Source organism: Rhinopithecus roxellana, chromosome 20 (assembly GCF_007565055.1).
Source record: "Rhinopithecus roxellana isolate Shanxi Qingling chromosome 20, ASM756505v1, whole genome shotgun sequence".
Taxonomy (NCBI): Eukaryota; Metazoa; Chordata; class Mammalia; order Primates; family Cercopithecidae; genus Rhinopithecus; species Rhinopithecus roxellana.
In genome coordinates this window covers 23,708,807-23,728,720 of record NC_044568.1, presented here as the reverse complement: position 1 = coordinate 23,728,720, position 19,914 = coordinate 23,708,807, and the positions used below count along the sequence as shown (strand labels likewise).

At 46.5% G+C, this 19,914-nt stretch overlaps 1 protein-coding gene across 1 annotated transcript in view; it reads right to left on the bottom strand.

Annotated features, from left to right (window-relative positions):
• Positions 1–19,914, bottom strand: part of BEAN1 (brain expressed associated with NEDD4 1) — a 69,288-nt gene that overhangs the window by 17,771 nt on the left and 31,603 nt on the right. Inside the window, exon 3 of the mRNA XM_010355190.2 lies at positions 3,328–3,594. Within this exon, the coding sequence (XP_010353492.2) occupies positions 3,328–3,594 (267 nt within the window). The remainder of the gene's footprint in view (positions 1–3,327; positions 3,595–19,914) is intronic.

Sequence of the window (19,914 nt, the reverse complement as noted above, 5' to 3'; positions counted from 1 at the left end):
CTACAGGCGTGTGCCACCACACCTGGATAATTTATATATATTTTTTTGTAGAGATGGGGTCTTGCTGTGCTGCCCAGGCTGGTCTCAAACTCCTGATCTAAAGTGATCCTCCCACCTCAGCCTCCCAAAGTGTTGAAATTACAGGTGTGAGCCATGGCACCCAGCCCAGTTTCCTATTCTTTATTTATTTTTTATTTTTTGAGACAGAGTCTCGCTCTGTCACCCAGGCTAGAGTGCAGTGGCATGGTCTCTGCTCACTGTAACCTATGCCTCCCAGGTTCAAGTGATTCTTGTGCCTCAGCCTCCCGAGTAGCTGGGATTAGAGGCATGTGCCACCATGCCTGGCTAATTTTTGTATTTTTAGTAGAGACAAGGTTTTGCCATGTTGGCCAGGCTGGTCTTGAACTCCTGACCTATCCATCTGCCTCAGCCTCCCAAAGTGCTAGGATTACAGGCATGAGCCACCGCATCTGACTAGTTTCCTAGTCTTTAAAGGGGGCCACTACATCTTTTGCCTTGAGAATAAAATATGGTGGCTCCTACGTTGCCCATGGAGCACTTCCTCCAGGCCCAAGCCTGGGAGTGTCACCTGCGGGCCCTGCTCTTATGGATGCAGCACAATCACCCCGTGACTGAGACACTGAGGCAGGCATGAGTGCAATGCTGAGGAGGTACAGGGGAGGCTCTGCCTGGTAGGTGTGAGGAGAGGCCAGACAAGCTCCCATAAGGAGGCAGCCTTTGAGTGGGGCCTGGAAGACTTTTTTCGGTTGGAGAAGCCCAGGGAATGGCAGTCAGGGCAGAGAGAAGAGCCCAGGGAAAGGGCAGAGGCTGGAAGGAGCATGGACAGGACACTGGAGAGGAGTGGGAGGAGCTGGGCAAGGGCCAGGCTGTGCAAAGGGCAGGCGGCAGGATGACCATCCTGGGTCTGCCGGACACCTTCCAGGACTGGGGGTCCTGGGTTTCTCTTGGCGGGGATGGGCATGCTCTGGGCAGGAGTCCAGGCTCAGGCTGGTGATGCGGGGGTGGGACTGGCCCATCCTGGCCTGGGAGTGCTCCTGGCTTGTCTCCTTGGGGAGTCCCTGGCTTCTGGGGAGACTTGCGGAGACTGGGTGGGCTGAGTTTTCCACGTCTGAGTTTTCGACGTCTGTTTTATTCATGCTGAACTTTCTCTTGGATCCTCATTATTGGACAGTGAGAACAGTCCACTAGCCTGCTGTGTCTTTCCTCAACTGTGGCCACTTGTCCCGACTTGTCCTGGGATGTCCCTCTGTGTCTTACGTAAGGTCCAGCCTCCTGCTCTTCTGGTTCTCCTAACAGCTTTCCCAGGGGAGCAACATCCAGGTCTGAGTGACACCCACTGTGGCCATGTACGTGTCTGCCGGACACTGCCTTGAGCCCATGGGGTGGCTCCCAGGGGCGTCTCCCTGACACTTCCACCTCCAGGCAGTGCTATGCAGCCGGCAGCCTGTGGGTGCCAGGTCAGGCTGCCTGGGCTCAAGTCTGGGATCCACTACTCGCTGGCTGGGTGATCCCACCCTATTACTTAACCACTCCAGCCTGAACTTTCTGATCTGTCAACTGGAATGATGATAAAAGGTAGGACTTGGCCATTACTACCAGGCTCCTGTTCACCAACTCCAGCTACCCCTTAGTCCCCTCCTTAACCAGTTAACTCTGTGATAAAGGACAGGAAATACCCCAAACCTGGCTAATCAGGGTGTGTCTGCGAGGGGGAGGAGGGGCTCCAAAGGCCAGGGCTGATCAGATCCAATTCAATCTATTTTAAAAATGTTTCCTATCTTTCTTTTCCCCAAGCTCTTCCTGCTTTGGAGGGCGAAATGCCTCAGGTCTGGCCATGGCTCTGGCTCCTAGGAGGTTGGCATCACTTCACCCCACAGTGTGAAGGGTGCTTATTGCTGTTCAGCATCTCCAAGGTCCTGCTTTTCTTTTCCCTGTCTGGTGGTAGCCTTGGGCCTAGGCAGAAGCCCCTGAAGGCCTGTGGATGGTGATTTGGGAAGGAAGAGTCTGACTTTTTCCTGCCATTGAAAATTGTCTGAGAATGGAATGCAATTGAATTTTTTCCTGCTGCCTTCGACAGCTGGCCCCTTCCAGGAGTGACACAGTCAGGTGGCTGCGTTCTGTAAAAAGTTCAGGCATTCTGGCCACATGCACAGATTTGGGACTGGTCAGCCAAGAATTAGCCACCAACTCCGTTGAAGGGTGATCCCAACAACTGGGAGACCCTCAGATCAGTTCTATTTGCACTCTGCTGGCTCTCACCAGGGATAGTTTCATTCACTCATCATTCATTCCATCAGTTCATCCATTCACTTATTCATATATTCACCCCCATCAACCCATCCCACTGCCCACATATTTATCTTTCCATCCCTCCACTCAGCCCTTCCCTCCATCCCTCCACTCAGGCATAATACTCAATCCACCCATCTATCCATCGCTCCATGGTGGTCCATCCATCTATTTTCTCATTCATCCATCCTTTCATCTACCCATTTATCCATTCATACTCTCCACCCATCCATCTCTCCACCCATCCACTGACTCTTCCACTCAACCTCCATCTATCCATTGCCTCACCCCTCACCCATCCATTTCCCTATGAGTCCTTCTCCCTTCTCACCCATCCATTCCTCTCTTTATTCATCCACTCATCTCTCCATCCATCCATCCATCCATCCATCCATCCATCCATCCATCTGTCCATCCAGGCACCAGCTGGACCAGCCCTTGGTGCAGCCTGGACCAACAGTGGCAGGGGAGGAGTGATACACTCTCCCTCTGACCTTCAGCCTCACTCTGAGTTTCTTTTTTTGAGACGAAGTTTCGCTCTGTCACCCAGGCTGGAGTACAGTGGCGCAATCTTGGCTCACTGCAAGCTCTGCCTCCCGGGTTCACGCCATTCTCCTGCCTCAGCCTCCCGAGTAGCTGGGACTACAGGCGCCCGCCACCTTGCCCGGCTAGTTTTTTGTATTTTTAGTAGAGACGGGGTTTCACCGTGTTAGCCAGGATGGTCTCGATCTCCTGACCTCGTGATCCACCCGCCTTGGCCTCCCAAAGTGCTGGGATTACAGGCGTGAGCCACTGCACCCGGCCTGAGTTTCTCTCTTAGCAGTCAACTGGGCCTCTCATGCCACTGAGAACATTATGGTGGGCACCTGTGAGCTCTTCCTGATCGCCCAAGACTTCTAGGATGATTTCCCGACCACCCTGCTCCACCCAGGGCAGAGTTGCCAACTCCTTGATGCCTCGTGGGTTGCAATTGCAATCAGATGAGGTCCCAGGGCCCCAGGGTGGGCGGCAGCTCACCGTAGCCGTGCTCGTACTCTCGGTGTCGACGCCGGCGGTGGTGATGGTGGTGGTGGTGGTGGTGGTGGCGGTGGCGGTGGCGGTGCCGCTGAAGCCGGGCCTGCCTGTCCCTGCGGATGCTGCCCACGATGATGGTGATGCAGGAGAGGATGATGACCACACCTATGACGGCACTCGCCACCAGCACGGGGGACACGAGCAGATGGCTGTGCTCTGAGCTCTCTGAGAATGTGGGGTAGAAGTAGTTGGTGCGGTTGTATCGTGCTACTGTGGACAGAGAGAGAGGACACTGAGCTGGAGCCCAGGCCTGCCACACCCCTTCCTCCTCTACCCCTGCTGCCCTGTGAGCTGTTGCTCCCTAAATAAATGGAGAAGGGTCTGGGCTCAGGCCCACAGACTCTATCCTGTCTGCTCTTAGGAGGGAGAAGGAGAGCAGCACCTCACTCTGCTGCCTACAGGAGCCTCTGGTAGTGAGGGCTGACTGTCCCTCCTCTCTTCTGAAGCCTCTGCCCACAAGCTGAACTACCTCACATATAGGAAAAGGGAAGCTCAGAGAGGGCAGTGGACTTGCCCAAGGTCACACAGCAAATTAGTGGTAGAGCTGAGGCTTGAATCCAAGACTCTTAGAGCTAGACAAATTGAAAGGTCAACATGATTTTACCAATGTCTTAGGAAGCAGTGGAGGATGTATAGGGGGACACAGTATGAGGAACGATTCTGCTGGCTTCAGGCAGGCATGGGGCTGTGGGCCAAAATTCACCCAGTTGTGTCAGGAGATTGGATCAGATGAGAGAAGGTTTCCCAGAAGAGGGAAGGCCAAGGTGATCTTGGAGGGTGAGGATGAGTTAGCTCAGGGAAGGCAGGGAGAGGCATTCCAGGCGGGACAAAGGCACAGAGGGGTGGAGGGGACTTCCAGGGAAGATGTGGTGTGGTGGGAGCAAGGGGAGAGTGCAGGAACCTCCTCCAGGACTAACAGCTGGATCCTTGAGAGTCCTACGGAAAGAATCTCCTGGGGACAGGTGACTTAGTCCTCCCACTGGAAAAGATGATGGAGCCTTGGGAGCTGGGGTCCTGGGGGAGGGGTCCGAGTCAGCTAGGGGCAGCCATGGGCACCCACTGCCTCACTTGGACAGTCAGCTCCTCATTAGTGAGTGTCTTGGAGTGTCACTGAATTCCCTCCAACTCAGCCCTGCAACTCAGGATGCAGCTTTCTCCTTTCACAGATAGGTGTACTAAGACTCAGCACTGGTAAGTGACTGGCCCGTGGTCACTCAGTTACTCCATGGCAGAGCTAAGCTAGAACCTAGATCTGGCTTCAAAGTCCAGTGCTTGCTCTTCTGCCCTCAGTGCATCTCCTGCTCTCAGTGCAAACCCTTCCTGAGGCTGCCAGCCGGGTCTCTGAACAGCAGTAGGGAGACAGCTTCAGATACTTAATGAACCACAGGGTCACGGGCAAGCACCAGGAAGGTCAAATCTTTCCTGGGCTCTGTTCTGAGAAGGGTCCCCTTGCACATTCTCTCAGAGCCCATGTTCAAGCCCCAGCTTTGCATTTGTTACATACAAATGCAAAGGGCTTGTGTTTGATCACTCTCTGTGTCCTCAAACTCAACAATGGGGCTGGGCACTCCAAAGTTGCCTAATGCATGTATTGAGTGAGTAGCTCCAGTCTTGAGACCAGATGGGGAAATGGCAGGGAGGCCTTGCGATGCCTCAGGAGAGTGAGGCCTCTGTCTTGGGTGGTAATCAAGGACAGCATGGGTGGCCACCTGCCTAAGTAGCTGTAGGAGGGCTTTTTTCCCAGGTGAGGGCCTGGTCATCTACCAATCAGAGGCTTGACATTCAGCTGTGATCGCTTCTCCTTCCCATACCTTTCTAGCACTGACTACAAAAGCCTCAACCACATTCAACCTATGACAGGAACAGGTGGTAAAGCACAAACCCAGGACCTTAGCTGGGGCTAGAAACATGCCCCTGGGGCAGGTCTGACCCATGCTAGTGGCTCTTGCAGCCTACTGGCCTTCATCAGGAGGCACTGAGGTGGAGGCCCTAGTGTCTGGGCCTGTATGTCATCCCACTCTGAGAGCCAAGCCTTTGCTGAAGTTCACTGTGAGACGCTCCCCTGGAGAGGCATGCACTGGAGAGAGGGAGCGCCCTAAGGCTTCGGTTGGACATGCATGCTTCCTGACTCTCCGATGTGAGAATGTAGGGTGTGGAGATAAGAGTGACTCCATCTTGGATGCTGATATAGTTTGGCTGTGTGTCCCCATCCAAATCTCACCTTTAATTGTAATCCCTATAATCCTCATGTGTTAAGGGCAGGACCAGGTGGAGGTAATTGAATCTTGGGGGCAGTTTCTCTCCCCCATGCTGTTCTCGTGATAATGAGTGAGTCTCACGAGATCTGATGGTTTTATAAGTGTCTGGCATTTTCCCTGCTTGCACTCATTCGCTCTTCCATTGCCCTGTGAAGAGGTGTCGTCTGCCATGATTGCAAGTTTCTTGAGGCCTCCCCAGCCATGTGGAACTGTGAGTCAATTAAACCTCTTTTCTTTATAAATTATCCAGCCTCAGGTATTTCTTCATAGCAATGTAAGAATGGACTAACACAGCTGCTAATCCACCATGTTGACTTCTGATTAGCCCCAGTCCTGTGAAAGCCTCCTGATTCTCACTTTATTTACTGTCCTTAGCATAAGAACATGTCAGCCTTGATGTTATTGCACAAATTATAGGTTATCATGCATGTAGCATTCTTGCCTGTTCTGGAGGGCTGCCTTTAATTGTCTTGCACAGAGCATGTATACTCTTTCCCTGTGATATATAAGCCCTGGGTCTGGGGATTAACAGTGTGGAGATCTACCTGTTTTGCTACTGTCCAAGACTACGCTTCCATCCTTAAGTTCCCCAAATAAATCACTCTGTACTGACAAATTAGATTTGTCTGCCTCACTTTGTGAGTTCTTGGCTGCATTTGGGGGTTGCTTTGCATATATGGCCTTTTAAAGAACAATGGGGTATAAAAATTCCTGGAATTCTTTGAAGGTCAAACACAGGCCACTGTTTTCAGAGCTCCTACTATGTGTAGGATAAGTGATAAGAGCTCATTTCATTCTTGGAGCTATTTCAGCCAATTCTCCCCATTTTACAGGTGAGGACACTGAGGCTCAAGGTATTTTAAGTGATTCATCTGTGGTCAGACAGCCAGTACATAGCCCAACGAGACTCTCTCTGGGTCTTGCTCTCCCCAGTAAACCTAAGGAGCTGGATAAGAAGTTCTCAGATATATAAGAAAAATAGCACAAAAAGAGGGACGAGGGAATAGAGTTATATAGGAGTAACTGGAGTAACTTAATTCTCATTGGAATGAAGTTAGTGTAAGTATTAAGTAGATTCTAATGAGTTAAGATGTATATGGCAAGCCCTAGAGCAACCACTACGGACATCACTCAAATATAGTGAAAAAATCATTAAAGAAATTAAAATATTACATTAGAAAATACTCACTGGAAGCAAAAAGGAGAAAAAGAGAAACAAGACATGAGACATACACAAGACAAAAAGCAAAATGGCAGATGTAAATCCCACTGCATGAATAACATAAATTTGATTGATTAAATAATCCCATCAAAAGAAAGATTGTCAGAATAGGTAAAAAACAGAATCCAACTATATACTGTCTATAAGAGTCTCACTTGTGAACCAAAGACACAAATAGGTTGAAACTAAAAGGAAGGAAAAAGAAATACCATGCAAATAGACTTGAAGACAAAAAATGTCATTTTATAGTGATAAAGAGTTAATTCATCAGGAAGTTATAACAATTACAAACATATATGCACCTAATAATAGAGTCCCCAAATTCATGAAGCAAAGTTTAACAAATTGAGGGAAAATACAATAAAATAATAATAGTTGGGGACTTCAATATTCCATTTTTAATAAGGTATAGAGAAACTAGGCAGAGACCAATCAGGAAATATAAGATTAGAACAGCATTATACACAAACTAGACCTAACAGACATCTATAGAACACTTCACCCAACAACAGCAGAATATGCATTCTTCTGAAGCACACGCGGAACATTTTTGAGGATAGGCCATAATACAAGCCTCAATAGATTTTAAAATGTTTGAAATTGTACAAAGTATGTTTCTGGTTACAATAAAAAATTTGAAATTAATAACAAAAAAAATTTGTGAAATTCACAAATACATGGAAATTAAACAGCACACTAATAAATAGTCAAAGAGAAAAGCATAAAGGAAATTAGAAAATACTTAGAGATAAGTTAAAATGACATTGCACTAAAACTTGTGGGATGCAGGCTGGGCGCAGCAGCTCACGCCTGTAATCCCAGCACTTTAGGAGGGTGAGGTGGGTGGATCACTTGAGGTCAGGAGTTTGAGACCCGCCTGACTAAGATGGTGAAACTCCGTCTCTACTAAAAATAAAAAAATATTTACCCGGGCATGGTGGTGGGTGCTTGTAATCCCAGCAACTTGGGAGGCTGAGGCAGGAGAATCACTTGAACCCAGGAGGCAGAGGTTGCAGTGAGCAAAGATCGTGCCACTGCACACCAGCCTGGGCAACAAGAGCGAAACTCCATCTCAAAACAAAAAACTTGCAGGATGCAGCTAATGCAGTGTTGAGAGGGAAATTTAGGTATGTAAATGTCTACATTAAAAATGAAAAAAGATCTCAAATCAACAACCTAACCTTCTACCTTAAGATACTGGGAAGAGAAGAGCAAATTAAATCTGAAGTGGGCAGAAGGAAGGAAATAATAAAGATTAGAGTGGAAATTAGTGAAATAAAGAATAGAAAAACAATAGAGAAAGCCAATAAAACCAGAAGTTTTCTTTCTTTTTTTTTTTTGTTTTTGTTTTGAGACAGAGTCTTACATTGTCTCCCAGGCTGGAGTGCAGCTGCAACCTCTGCCTCCCAGGTTCAAGGGATTCTCCTGCCTTAGCCTCCTGAGTAATTGGGAGCATAGGTGTGAGCCACCTCGCCCAGTCCAGAAGTTGGTTCTTTAAAAAGATTAACAAATTTGGCTGGGCACAGTGGCTCACACCTGTATCCCAACACTGGGAGGCCAAGGTGGGTGGATCACTTGAGGCCAGGAGTTCCAAGTCCAGCCTGGCCAACATGGTGGAACTCCATCTCTACTAAAAATACAAAAAATTAGCCAGGTGTGGTGGCTCACACCTGTGGTCCCAGTTACAGGTGTTACCACAGACCTTACAGAAATAAGAATTTTCAAGGAATTCTATGAACAACTGTATGCCAACAAATTGGATAACTTGGATAAAATGTGCAAATTCCAAGAAATACACAAAAGTAAGGAAAAAGACTTGAAACAGAAACTTTGACGAGGCCTATCACAAGCAAAGAGATTGAATTATTAACACAAGAAAACTTTTCAGCTTCCTTTTCCAGAAAGAAAATCCCAGGACCAGATAGCTCATTGGAGAATTTTACCAAAAATTTACAGAAGAAATAATAACTTTAATGCATATAGGATTTCGGTTTGGGATGAGAGAAGAGTTCTGGAGATGGATAGTGTTGATGGCTGCACAGCAATGTGACTGTACTCAATACCAGCAAACTGTATACTTAAAAATGGTTAAAGTGATAAATTTTATGTTATATATATTTTATCACAACACGAAAGGCTAAAAAGGAAATAATACCAATTTCCATATACTTTTCTAAAAAATAGAAGAGGAGGGAACACTTATTAACTCATTCTATAAGTCCAGCATTACCATGATACCAAAACTAGACAAAGACATTACAAGAAAAGAAAATTACAGAACAATATCTCCTAGGAATATAGATGCAAAAATCTCCAACAAAATACTAGCAAATTGGATCTGGTAATACATGAAAAGGATTATACACCAAGACTAGATAAGATTTATCCCGGGAATGCAAGATTGGTTTAACATCCAAAAAATCAATTAATGTAATATACCACATCAATAGACTTTAGGACAAAAACCACATGATCAAAACAGATAGAGAAAAACATGACAAAATGGAATTCTCCTTCTTGATAAAAACACTCAACAAACTAAAAATAGAAGGGAACTTCCTCAACCTGATAAAGGGCATTTATGAAAGACCCACAGATAACATGGTGCTTAATGGTGAAACACTAAAACCTTCTCCCTAAGATCAGGATCTAGACAAGAATGTCCACTTTTGCCACTTCTATTCAACATTATATTGGAGATTCCAGATGAGGCAATTTAGGCAAGAAAATTAAATAAAAGGCAATACAATATGCATTTGATGTATTGTCAAATACAATAAAGGAAGAGGTAAAACTACATTTGCAGATGACATAATCTTGTCTATAAAAAAATCCTAAGGAATTCATTCAAAAACTAATAGAACTAATAAATTCAGCAAGGTTGCAGGATACAAGACTGATATATAAAAATCAATAGTTTATTTATATGGTAGCAATGACCAAATCTAAAATGAAATTAAGAATGAAATGCTCAGGAGCAAATTTAACAAAAGAAGTACAAATCTTAGGCTGGGCACAGTGGCTCACACCTGTAATCCTAGCACTTTGGGAGGCTGAGGCCAGTGGATCACCTGAGGTCAGGAGTTTGAAACCAGCCTGGCCAACATGGTGAAAACCGTCTCTACTAAAAGTACAAATAAAATTAGCCCAGTGTGGTGGCAGGCACCAGTAATCCCAGCTACTCAGGAGGCTGCAGCAGGAGAATCGTTTGAGCCTGGGAGACGGAGTTTGCTGTGAGCCGAGATCGCGCCACTACACTCCAGCCAGGGCGACAGAGCGAGACTCTGTCTCAAGAAAAAAAAAAAAAAAGCACAAAACGTATACTCTGAAAACTCTAAAACATTTTCAAAAGAAATTAAAGACCCATATAAATAGGAAGACATACCATGTTTATGTTTCAGAAGACTAAATATTGTTAAGATGACAGTACTCCCCAAATTCATCTGAAGATTCAACACAATGCTGATCAAAGTTCCAGCCTTCCTTGCAGAAACTGAAATGATCTTACGCTGATCTTAAAATTCACATGAAGATTCAAGGGGCCAAACATAGCTAAAATAACCTCAAAAAAGAACACAGTTGGAGGGGACACATTTCCTGATTTCAAAACTTACTACAGAGCTACTGTGATCAAGATAGTGTGATACTAGCATGGAGATAGACATATAAATAAATGGACTAGACTTGAGAGTTGAGAAAGAGACCCTCACATTTATGGTCAGTGGATTTTCAGCAAGGGTGCCAAGACAATTAAATGGAAGAAAGAATAGTCTTTTCAACAAATGGTGTTAGGATAACTGAATGCTTACATTCAAAAGAATGAAGTTGGGTTCCCTATGTAATATAGAAAAATCAACTGAAAATGGATTAAAGACCTAAATGTATAACCTAAAACTATAAAACTCCTCGATTAAAACATAGGGGTAAGTTGTTGTGATTTTGGATTTGGCAAATGATTCTTAGATATGACACCAAGAGCACAAGAAGCAAAAGAAAAATAGATAAACATCAAAATTAAAAAACTAGTGCATCAAAGGATACCTTCAAGAAAGTGAAAAGACAGTCTGTAGAATGGGAGAAGATATTTGTGCATCACTTATCTCATAAGGGACTTGTACCTAGAATATGTAAAGAGCTATTACAACTCAATAATAAAAAGATAACCCAATTAAAAATTGTCAAAAGATCTGAATAGACATTTCCCCAAAGAAGATACAATTGGCCAGTAAGCACATGAAAAGTTGCCCAACATCATTAGCCATCAGAGAAATGCAAATCAAAGCCACAATGAGATACCATTTCATACCCAGTAGGATGGCTATAATAAAAAAGACAGATAATGCCAAGTGTTGGTGAGGATGTGGAGAAATGGAAACCCTTATCCACTGCTGGTGGGAATGTAAAAGGTACAGGTGCTTTGTGAACACAGACTGGTAGTTCTCAAATGGTTAAACATAATTATCACATGATCCAGCAATTGTACTCCTAGGCATATGCCCAAGAGAAATGAAAACAGAAGTCCACACAAAAATTTGTACATGAATATTTATGAGTATTATTCATGGTAGTCCCGCAAAGTACATGGTGCACAGCTGTCTCTTTCTCATCCTTTAGATCTTTCATTGAAAGTCAGCTCCTCAGAGAGGTTGCTCCTGATTGGCCTCCACGACACTATATGTTATATCACCTCATGTGTTTTCTTTGAACAGCAGTCATCACAATCCCTAAACATCCTGCCTATTTATTTGTTTACTTGTTTATTAAATTATGATGTCTTTGGATTCCCTGTCCACCTCATTAGGTTGTTAGATCTTTGAAGGCAGATATCCCATCTGTCCTGACAGTTTTTTTTTTTTTTTTTTTTGAGACAGTTTCACTCTTGTTGCTCAGGCTGGAGTGCAATGGTGTGAACTCAGCTCACCGCAACCTTCACCTCCCAGGTTCAAGCAATTCTCCTGCCTCACCCTCCCAAGTAGCTGGGATTATAGGCATGTGCCACCATGCCTGGCTAATTTTGTATTTTTAGTAGAGACAGGGTTTCACCATGTTGGCCAGGCTGGTCTCGAACTCCCGACCTCAGGTGATCCACCCACTTTGGCCTCCCAAAGTGCTAGGATTACAGGTGTGAGCCACTGCCCCTGGCCTTGTCCTGACTCTTTTATTGTGTGAATCTGCAGCACCCAGCCAGGTACTGGGCACATAATAGGTGCTCATTAAATATTTGTTGGGTGACTGAGTGAACTGCAGAGATCTTAGTTGGCTCTGTGTCTGTCTTTTCATTAGTCTAGAATTCAGTTTCTTCTCTATTTTTTGACTGATTGTGACAGCTTGAGTTTTGGATGAAGTGCCAACCTCTAATTTTTATTCTCTTGGCTACAGTAAACTAAAGTTTGTCATTTTTCTTCAAGACTCACAGAGAAAACGTGGCAAGGTGAGGCTCTCCTCCATCTTTTTCTTGCAGGCAAAGGGAATCAGTTTAATTTGCTTTGTTTGACCTCAACTTAGGAGAAATCTAGTCCTTGTCTGGTGAATCTATAGTATACCTGCCACCACTTTCTAAGTCTATGCCAATGGCAGACATTACTAATTGACCATGGTTCACTTTCCAGTTCGGTTCAGAAGGCAGCCTCAGCATCCTTCTCAACACAGCACTCCATGCTGTGACTACAACTGGCTAGAGTTGGTTATGTAATGGAGCTTTTGGCTACCACTCATCTAGCATGATCCCAGTCCTCCCTGCTACTACTCCTGAGCCAATGGCCACTGTGATTGCTCTCTGTCATGCAGCCTCTCACCTTCAGAGCCCAGGGCAGGACTTGAGAGTATCAGGGACACCAGCCCTCCTTAGGGAGGGTAGTGTGAGGGGTTCACAATGCCACAGAATAGTGGGCTGGCTCCAAGAATCTTATCCCCAGTGGGGCTCTGGAATGTCTTCTGACCCCAGATGTTGCAGTGGTTTGGGACACACTGGTCACCCCACGATCCCCCATGACCCCTGGCCATCTCAGGGCTGCAGGTGCTCAGATTGCAAACCTAGAGTTGGATGTGCGTGCATGCGTGCGTGCGTGTGTGCGTGTGCGTGTGTGTGTGTGTGTGTCTGCCTGCCCACACAGCATGCAGAACCTGCCTCTGGGACCAGCCCCATTGGGTCACCTTGAAGATGCCCATCCCTGCCTGAGCAGCAGATGAGAGCCTTGCCCTTGTCTGGCAGCACCAGGTCCATTATCAGCTGGGTGGGAGATGGCATCACCCATGCCTGCAAGACGGAGCCAGTTGGTGCAGGCATCTGCTTGCTTGAACGGTTAGGAAATTAATCTCCCAGTCACCACAACCGGCAGAGGTAGGCGCTGCTTTAAATTATGAGGGAAATTCTTCCAATTTCCATACCAAGGGCCTATTTTGTCAAAAAGATAAATATGACTGCAGAGAAATAACATGATGACAATCCCCCTTCCCACCCTCGGCCTCCCTGTCGCCCTGTACCAGCTGCGGCAAGGATAGAAGATGAAACAAGCTTTGCCTCCTTTCTGGACTTTCTTCCCGAGCAGTGTTTACAAAGGTGCTCATGATCAGGTGGAAACCTCAAAAAAAAAAAAAAAAAAAAAAAGGGCTCTTCTCTTCTCTGAGATACCACTTCCCCCGCCATGCAGCATGAGTAATTACCATCTCCTGAGCACCTACTATGCCTTACACCATACATGGTATTTGTCATGCACCATATTATCTCATTTAATCCTCATGATGGTCTATGATGGAATTCCCAGTTAACAGGTAGGAAAATAGCCCCAGAGAGGTTAAGTAACTTTCCAAAGGTCACACAGCCCCACAGATAGAGACCTGGGTCAGTGGGAAACTGAAGCCCTGTGCTCTTAGCTAAGATGCTATTCTGTGGCTACCAGGCACCGTGCACTGGGAGTTCTGGTTTTTTAAATCTTGTGAAGGGAAAATGCTCTTCTCCCCAAAATGATGTTTTGCTTCTTCTGAGCCACTTGATATATAGCCAGAGCCAGCCATGACCTGGGGCTATTCAGGATGAAGGAGTATCAACAGCTGAACATTGCTGATAAGATACCAGGATTCCAGAGATGGGAGCCTGTGTGTCTTAGAAGAGATGGGCCACAGCAGGCAGGTGCTTGGGGAGAAGCAAATCATCCAGGGATGTGCGAGGACCTCCTGTTCTGTATCTGTTCTATCTCCGGGTATGTCCTAGAGATGTTCTAGATTGCAGGTAGGGACCCATGGGTGATTTCACCGAAGAGGAACAATGATAACAATAAGAGAGCTCTCACCGACAGCACTTACTGAACACCCATCAGGCTCTAAACTCTTTTCATGCATGCTTCTCTCATTTAATCTTCACAGCGGCCCCGAGACGTGGAGAGTGTCTTTCCTCCATCTTACAGACAGGGAAGCTGAGCACAGAGCTGCTTAAAATGGTGAGTCTGGAATGCTCTTTGCAATTCCTGAACTGGCACTCTCCAGCGCTCTGGTTCCACAGGGACTCAGAACGCTAGCAGGGTGGGGCCTGTGTCTCTCTCTCTTGTTACCCCGTCTGCCTAGGATACTGGGCAGGGGGCAGGGCCAGTGCAGAGAGGAAGCTCAGGAGCCATTTGAATTGGACCAGGGGGAGTCTGTGACTGGTTGCTAGGTGTGTACGGTGTGGCTGAGTACGTCCCAGGGGAGCTGCTCCCGGTCACCCATTGGCCCATCCTCCCATCCATCACCCACCCCAACCCCCACAGCCCAATCGTGGGATCCACAGACATTTACAAGCACTGGCAGAGTGTCGGAACAGAGTAGGTGCTTTCAGCCAGAAGAGCAAGTCAGGACTTAAAGAGTTCTGGTCTGCCATGGGCTACCCATCAATGATAAATCGGTTTGGCAAATTCCATTATAGGAGATCCTTGGGGCGCTGCTGAGGACTTGATGCATTTGAGGAATCAAAAGAGAGGAGGAGGCTGGAGGGAAGCCTGGCGGGGGCTAAATTTGGAGGGGCTTGCAGGGGCCAGGCCATGAGGGGTCTTGAAGATCACATCAAGAGACTGTCCTTTGGGATGGGTGCAGTGGCTCATGCCTGTAATCCCAGCACTTTGGGAGGCCGAGGTGGGTGGACCACCTGAGGTCAGGAGTTTGAGATCAGCCTGGCCAGCATGGTGAAAACCTGTCTCTATTAAAAATACAAAAAATTAGCCTTGTGTGGTGGCAGGCGCCTGTAATCCCAGCTACTTGGGAAGCTGAGGCAGGAGAATCGCTTGAACCTGGGAGGCAGAGCTTGCAGTGAGCTGAGATTGTGCCACTGCACTCCAGCTTGGGTGACAGAGTGAAACTCCACCTCAAAAGAAAGAGAGAGAGAGACAGAGAGAGAGAGAGATTGTCTTTTTCCCCAAGGGCAAAGAGGGGCGTGGTCAGAGCGTTTTAGGAGAGCCTCTGGTTGCAGATGGAGGACAGATGGGGAGAGGCAGTGTTCGGGGTAGGAGACCAGGGAGGAGGCTGCTGCAAGGGTCTCCATGAGCCTGGAACTGGGACTAGAGGAGGCTGAGCCCACAGCCCCTGCCCTGCACAGAGCTGAGCACAGAGCTGAGCACGGCTTGGATGAGCACACTCCATGCCACAGAATGACACTGCAGGGAGTTCCTTGGCCTCTCCAATTAGTTGTCCTCTGAGCAGGCTTCAGAGACAGACCTGGTATTATTCCCATTCCACAGATGGGACCCCAAGTCCTCTGACGAGGCAGGATTGGTGCCTGGGTCCATGGGCCTCTGCTGTGCAAGGCAAAAGCCAGCTCTGGCTCCTTCAGCTTCTAGTCCAGGGCTGGGACTGGGAACTGCATGAAATCATAAGGTCCTAAATGCCACAGACCTGGATGTGGGAGTGAGTCTGGGGCTTGCTTCCTCTCTGTGTGGATGCCATTGTCACCCTCATTTCCAGATGAGGACATTTTGCCCTGGTGAGCTAAAGTTATGTGTTCAAGATTGCCCACCTAGTTTTGTGGCAGATCTGGAGTTTAAACTCAGGTTTATCTGCTAATTCATCAAATAGTAGCACAGAGCAGAAGAAGAGAGCAAGGTTTTGTGGGGCTGGGGGGTTTGGGTTGGGGGCTGGAGAACTGGGCTGTGTTCCTGGTTCTGTCACTCATTTACTGTGTGACCTTGGGCATGCCCCTTGCCCTCTCTGAACCTGCTGGCTATCTGTTTGAAGAGGCACTGATTATTCAACTCCCTCCAGGGTGGGAGGGGAGGGGGCCAAAAACTATGAGGCGAGGCAATGAAATCCAGGCCTGTATCAGGTGGCTTAGGTCAGGGCTGGCTCCAGTGTGGGGAACCTGAGGAACATTAAGGGCAGGGAAACTGAGGCAGACTATCACTCCCAAGTCCTTGCTGAGTGTAGCATGGAGGCAGCTCCACAGACTTTCTGTCTGGGTTCAGGGAAGTGCTCTTTGCAGTCTGAAGCTACCTGAGCTGCAGTGACAAAGGGAAGGAACAGAGATGCAGAAGTGCTGACTCAGCACCTTCAGGCTGCCAATCCTGCCCACTCTCTCAGAGATGCTGGTTAGAGGGAGAAGGGGGGCCAAGGACTCAGAACTAACGGATGGCTCCTGTCACAAAAATTCCAAAGACATTTGTCACAGGTCCACTTCCCTGGCAAGTCTGGCCTCAGCAGTGCACTCTTCCTCCATGGCTGAAATGGACGGGGTGAGGCGTGGAGTCATTGGAGGGAGTGTAGGGAACATGACTCAGGCACCATTTTCCCTCTGTTCACCATTGGCTGGTCCCATCCTCCAAGCAGGGACTTCAAGAAGGGCTGGGGGAGGGGACATGGCAGGGCAGGGCTAATTGATTTGGATATTTCTGAGTTTCCTCTGCTGCTGTTTATTTCGGGCAACTTTTTAGCTCACTTGCTGATACCTGTCCTCTGGTCACCAGGAGACTGACAGAGGGATGTTGGAGGTCTGGGGACAGGCCAGGGACATCTCAGAGAGGAGGACACAGAAGGGCTGGATCTCGAAGGATGAACTAAGCATATCGGGATCAGTGAAGGGAGAGAGGAGCATGGGCAGCAACACAGAGGGGTGAGCCTTTGGGATGTCACCTTGATGGCAGCTGAACATGAGGATCATTGGGTGAGGAAAAGGATACTTGGTGTTCAGACTACTTCTTACAGTGGGGACGCATCTCTACAAGAAGTCAACTAATGTCTTTTCATGGTCCATGCCACCTGGCATTTGTGGCATTGGGAGCAGGGCAGATTACAGTGGACAGGAGAAATGGAAAGTGAAGTCATAAACCTGTTCATCAATCCTCCATCAATTCACCCAGCCAACAAATCATCCATCCTCTCAGGCATTTACCTATCTATGCATCCACTCAACATCCACTCAATCATCCACTTATCCGTCCATCCAACCATCTATCCATCCATCCATCATCCATCCATCCATCCATCCATCCATCCATCCATCCATCCCCTCACCAATACTCACCAAACGCTTAATCCATGCCTGGATATATGCTAGATACTGGGAACGCAAATATGTATCAGACTAAAATGGACCTCTGAAACTGGGGAAAGCAAGAGGTCCCACACAGCTGCCCTGGCACTGTGAGGGGAGTCTTGGTGCATCACAGAGTTCCCTGCTCCCACCTCTGCTTCCATCTGTTTAATGTGTCAGAGTGAACAGGAGAGCACTTCACTGCCAAATAGAAACTTTTCAACCATTGTGTTAAAACATAACTGGAAAAATACAAGTGACCACCCACAAACCCTTAATGGTTCTATAAATGTAAGATGAAAGCAATTCATTCCACTATTAACATACATTCTGCCACTTGAGTTTATTTAAATAAACTCACTAAAATTAACTCACATATTCCTCTGCGTATCTAACTTCCTTAAGTTTACCACCTTGTCATCATTCACTAAGGTTTTAACGCCGGCTTAAAGAAGAACTTATTTATTGGCTGAAAAACTCACTGAAACAATTTCACAAATTACTTTTCCCTATTTCTGCAGAGGAAATGGCAAACTGGTTGACATCACAGAACCAAGCCACAGTAGAATTAAACATTCCACTTGAACCCACACCAAGCTCTCATTTTCTTGCTAGAATAATGACTGGACTCAACCTGCTCATATTTTCTTCTCTTTCATCACCACCTAGAGTTGGCTTTTGGATCATTTTCCACAAACAGCCCAGAGGCTTAAAAAAAAAAAAAAAAATATATATATATATATATATATATATACACACACACATACATGTATATATATATACACACACATATACATGTATGTATATGTATAACGCCAGTGGAGTTACTGTGCGTGCCTGATAAGTGGAATTGGGTTGAGAAGTAGATTCCAGGGGGCTGGCTGGGCTCACCTACCAGCTAGGGTATTTCCTCCCACACCCCAGCTTGCATTTTGCTACTCAAAATCATGGCTCAGAAAAATGACCTTTGACTATAATATGGACTTTCCAGGAAGCTAGTGAATAAGTGACATGTAAAATGTTAAATTCATGAATGCTGTGAATTTTCATCAGCTATCCCACCCAGGGGAGACAGACTATTTACAAAGGATTGTGTGAAGGCCATGTCATCTGCACGCTGCTCTGCTCAGTAAAAGTTTTAGTCCTTGGAACAAGTTCAACCAGCCTAGAGCTGTGTTCCTAGGCCACAGTGATTGAAGCTCCTTCCCAAGAACGAGCTTCTTGGAGTTGGGCTTTGGCCTTATGCTCAGAGCTTGTATTGAGGGGACTAGCTTAAGAAGTAGCTTTATCATAGCCAGGAGCAGTGGCTCACACCTGTAATCCCGGAGGCTGAGGTGGGCAGACTGCTTGAGCCCAGGAGCTCACGACCATCCTGGGCAACATGGTGAAATCCTGACTCTTCAAAAAATAACAAAATTAGTTGGGCATGGTGGTGCGTGCCTGTAGTCCCAGCTACTTGGGAGGTTGAGGTGGGAGGATCACTTCACTTGAACTTGGGAGGTCAAGGCCGTAGTGAGCTGTGATTGCACCACTGTACTCCAGCTTGGGCGATAGAATGAGACTATGTTTAAAAAAAAAAAAGAAGTAGCTTTATTATAAGTGTGTTGCTGCAGGTATTGTCCACTATACTTCTCAGTATCCCTAGGTAAGGCTCCATGTAATAAATTTCTCCAAGATATGAGGGCCAGGAAAAGCTTTTCTTTCTCCGAAACAGCTACTTTCTCCTTATAGACCATGAGAATCATGTAACTGATCCTCTTTACCCTTTCGCTTTGGCCTCCAGGAAGCTCAGAGACACTCTGTAGCTCAACTTCAAAAGGAAAGGAAACCAGTCTGTCTTTGGCTCTCTGGTGCTAGTTAGCATCATTCAACACAGCCAATTTCCAGATTCCCTCTGTGAGTCAGATTTGGGAGAATGAACCAAATCTGTATGTGCACACCACCATTACATTCATTACATGCTGTTGTAGCTGTGAATAATCATTCTGATTTGGGGGTGTTTCTTGCATTGCTGTAAAAGCTATTGGGAGAGGATGTACCTGGAAGTGGTAAATGCACTGTTTAAGAACCTGGCTTATGACACCGACCAGGGTATTTAACACCTAAGTACCTTAGCTTCCTCATCTCTAAAACAGAGTAATGACCACTCAGAGTGTTCTGTGAGGATTAAGGGAGATAATTTAGCAGTCCATACACGCAACTATAAAGCTGGACAAAACTGTCAAAGTACCATTGCAGTTCTCTGGAAATTGACCAAAGGTATACAATGAACTGAGAAGCACTTATTATGAAAAAGACTCAATGTCAGGTAAGTACAGTGTGAACCTGTAATGTTCTTGCCTATGACTGCCTCCATACCCCTCCCCACCAACGCTGCTCCCCAGTCTGTGAAAACCAGAAGCTTCCCTGCTACTGTTGGAAAGAGCCCATCCAAATGGATCACACTTGTTTCTTTGTCTTATAAAGTATGACCCATATTCAGGAAAAAATAAAAATAACAAAATAAAAAACCAAAACCAAAGCAAAAACCCATCAATAGAAGCTGTGGGTGAGTGTCCTCA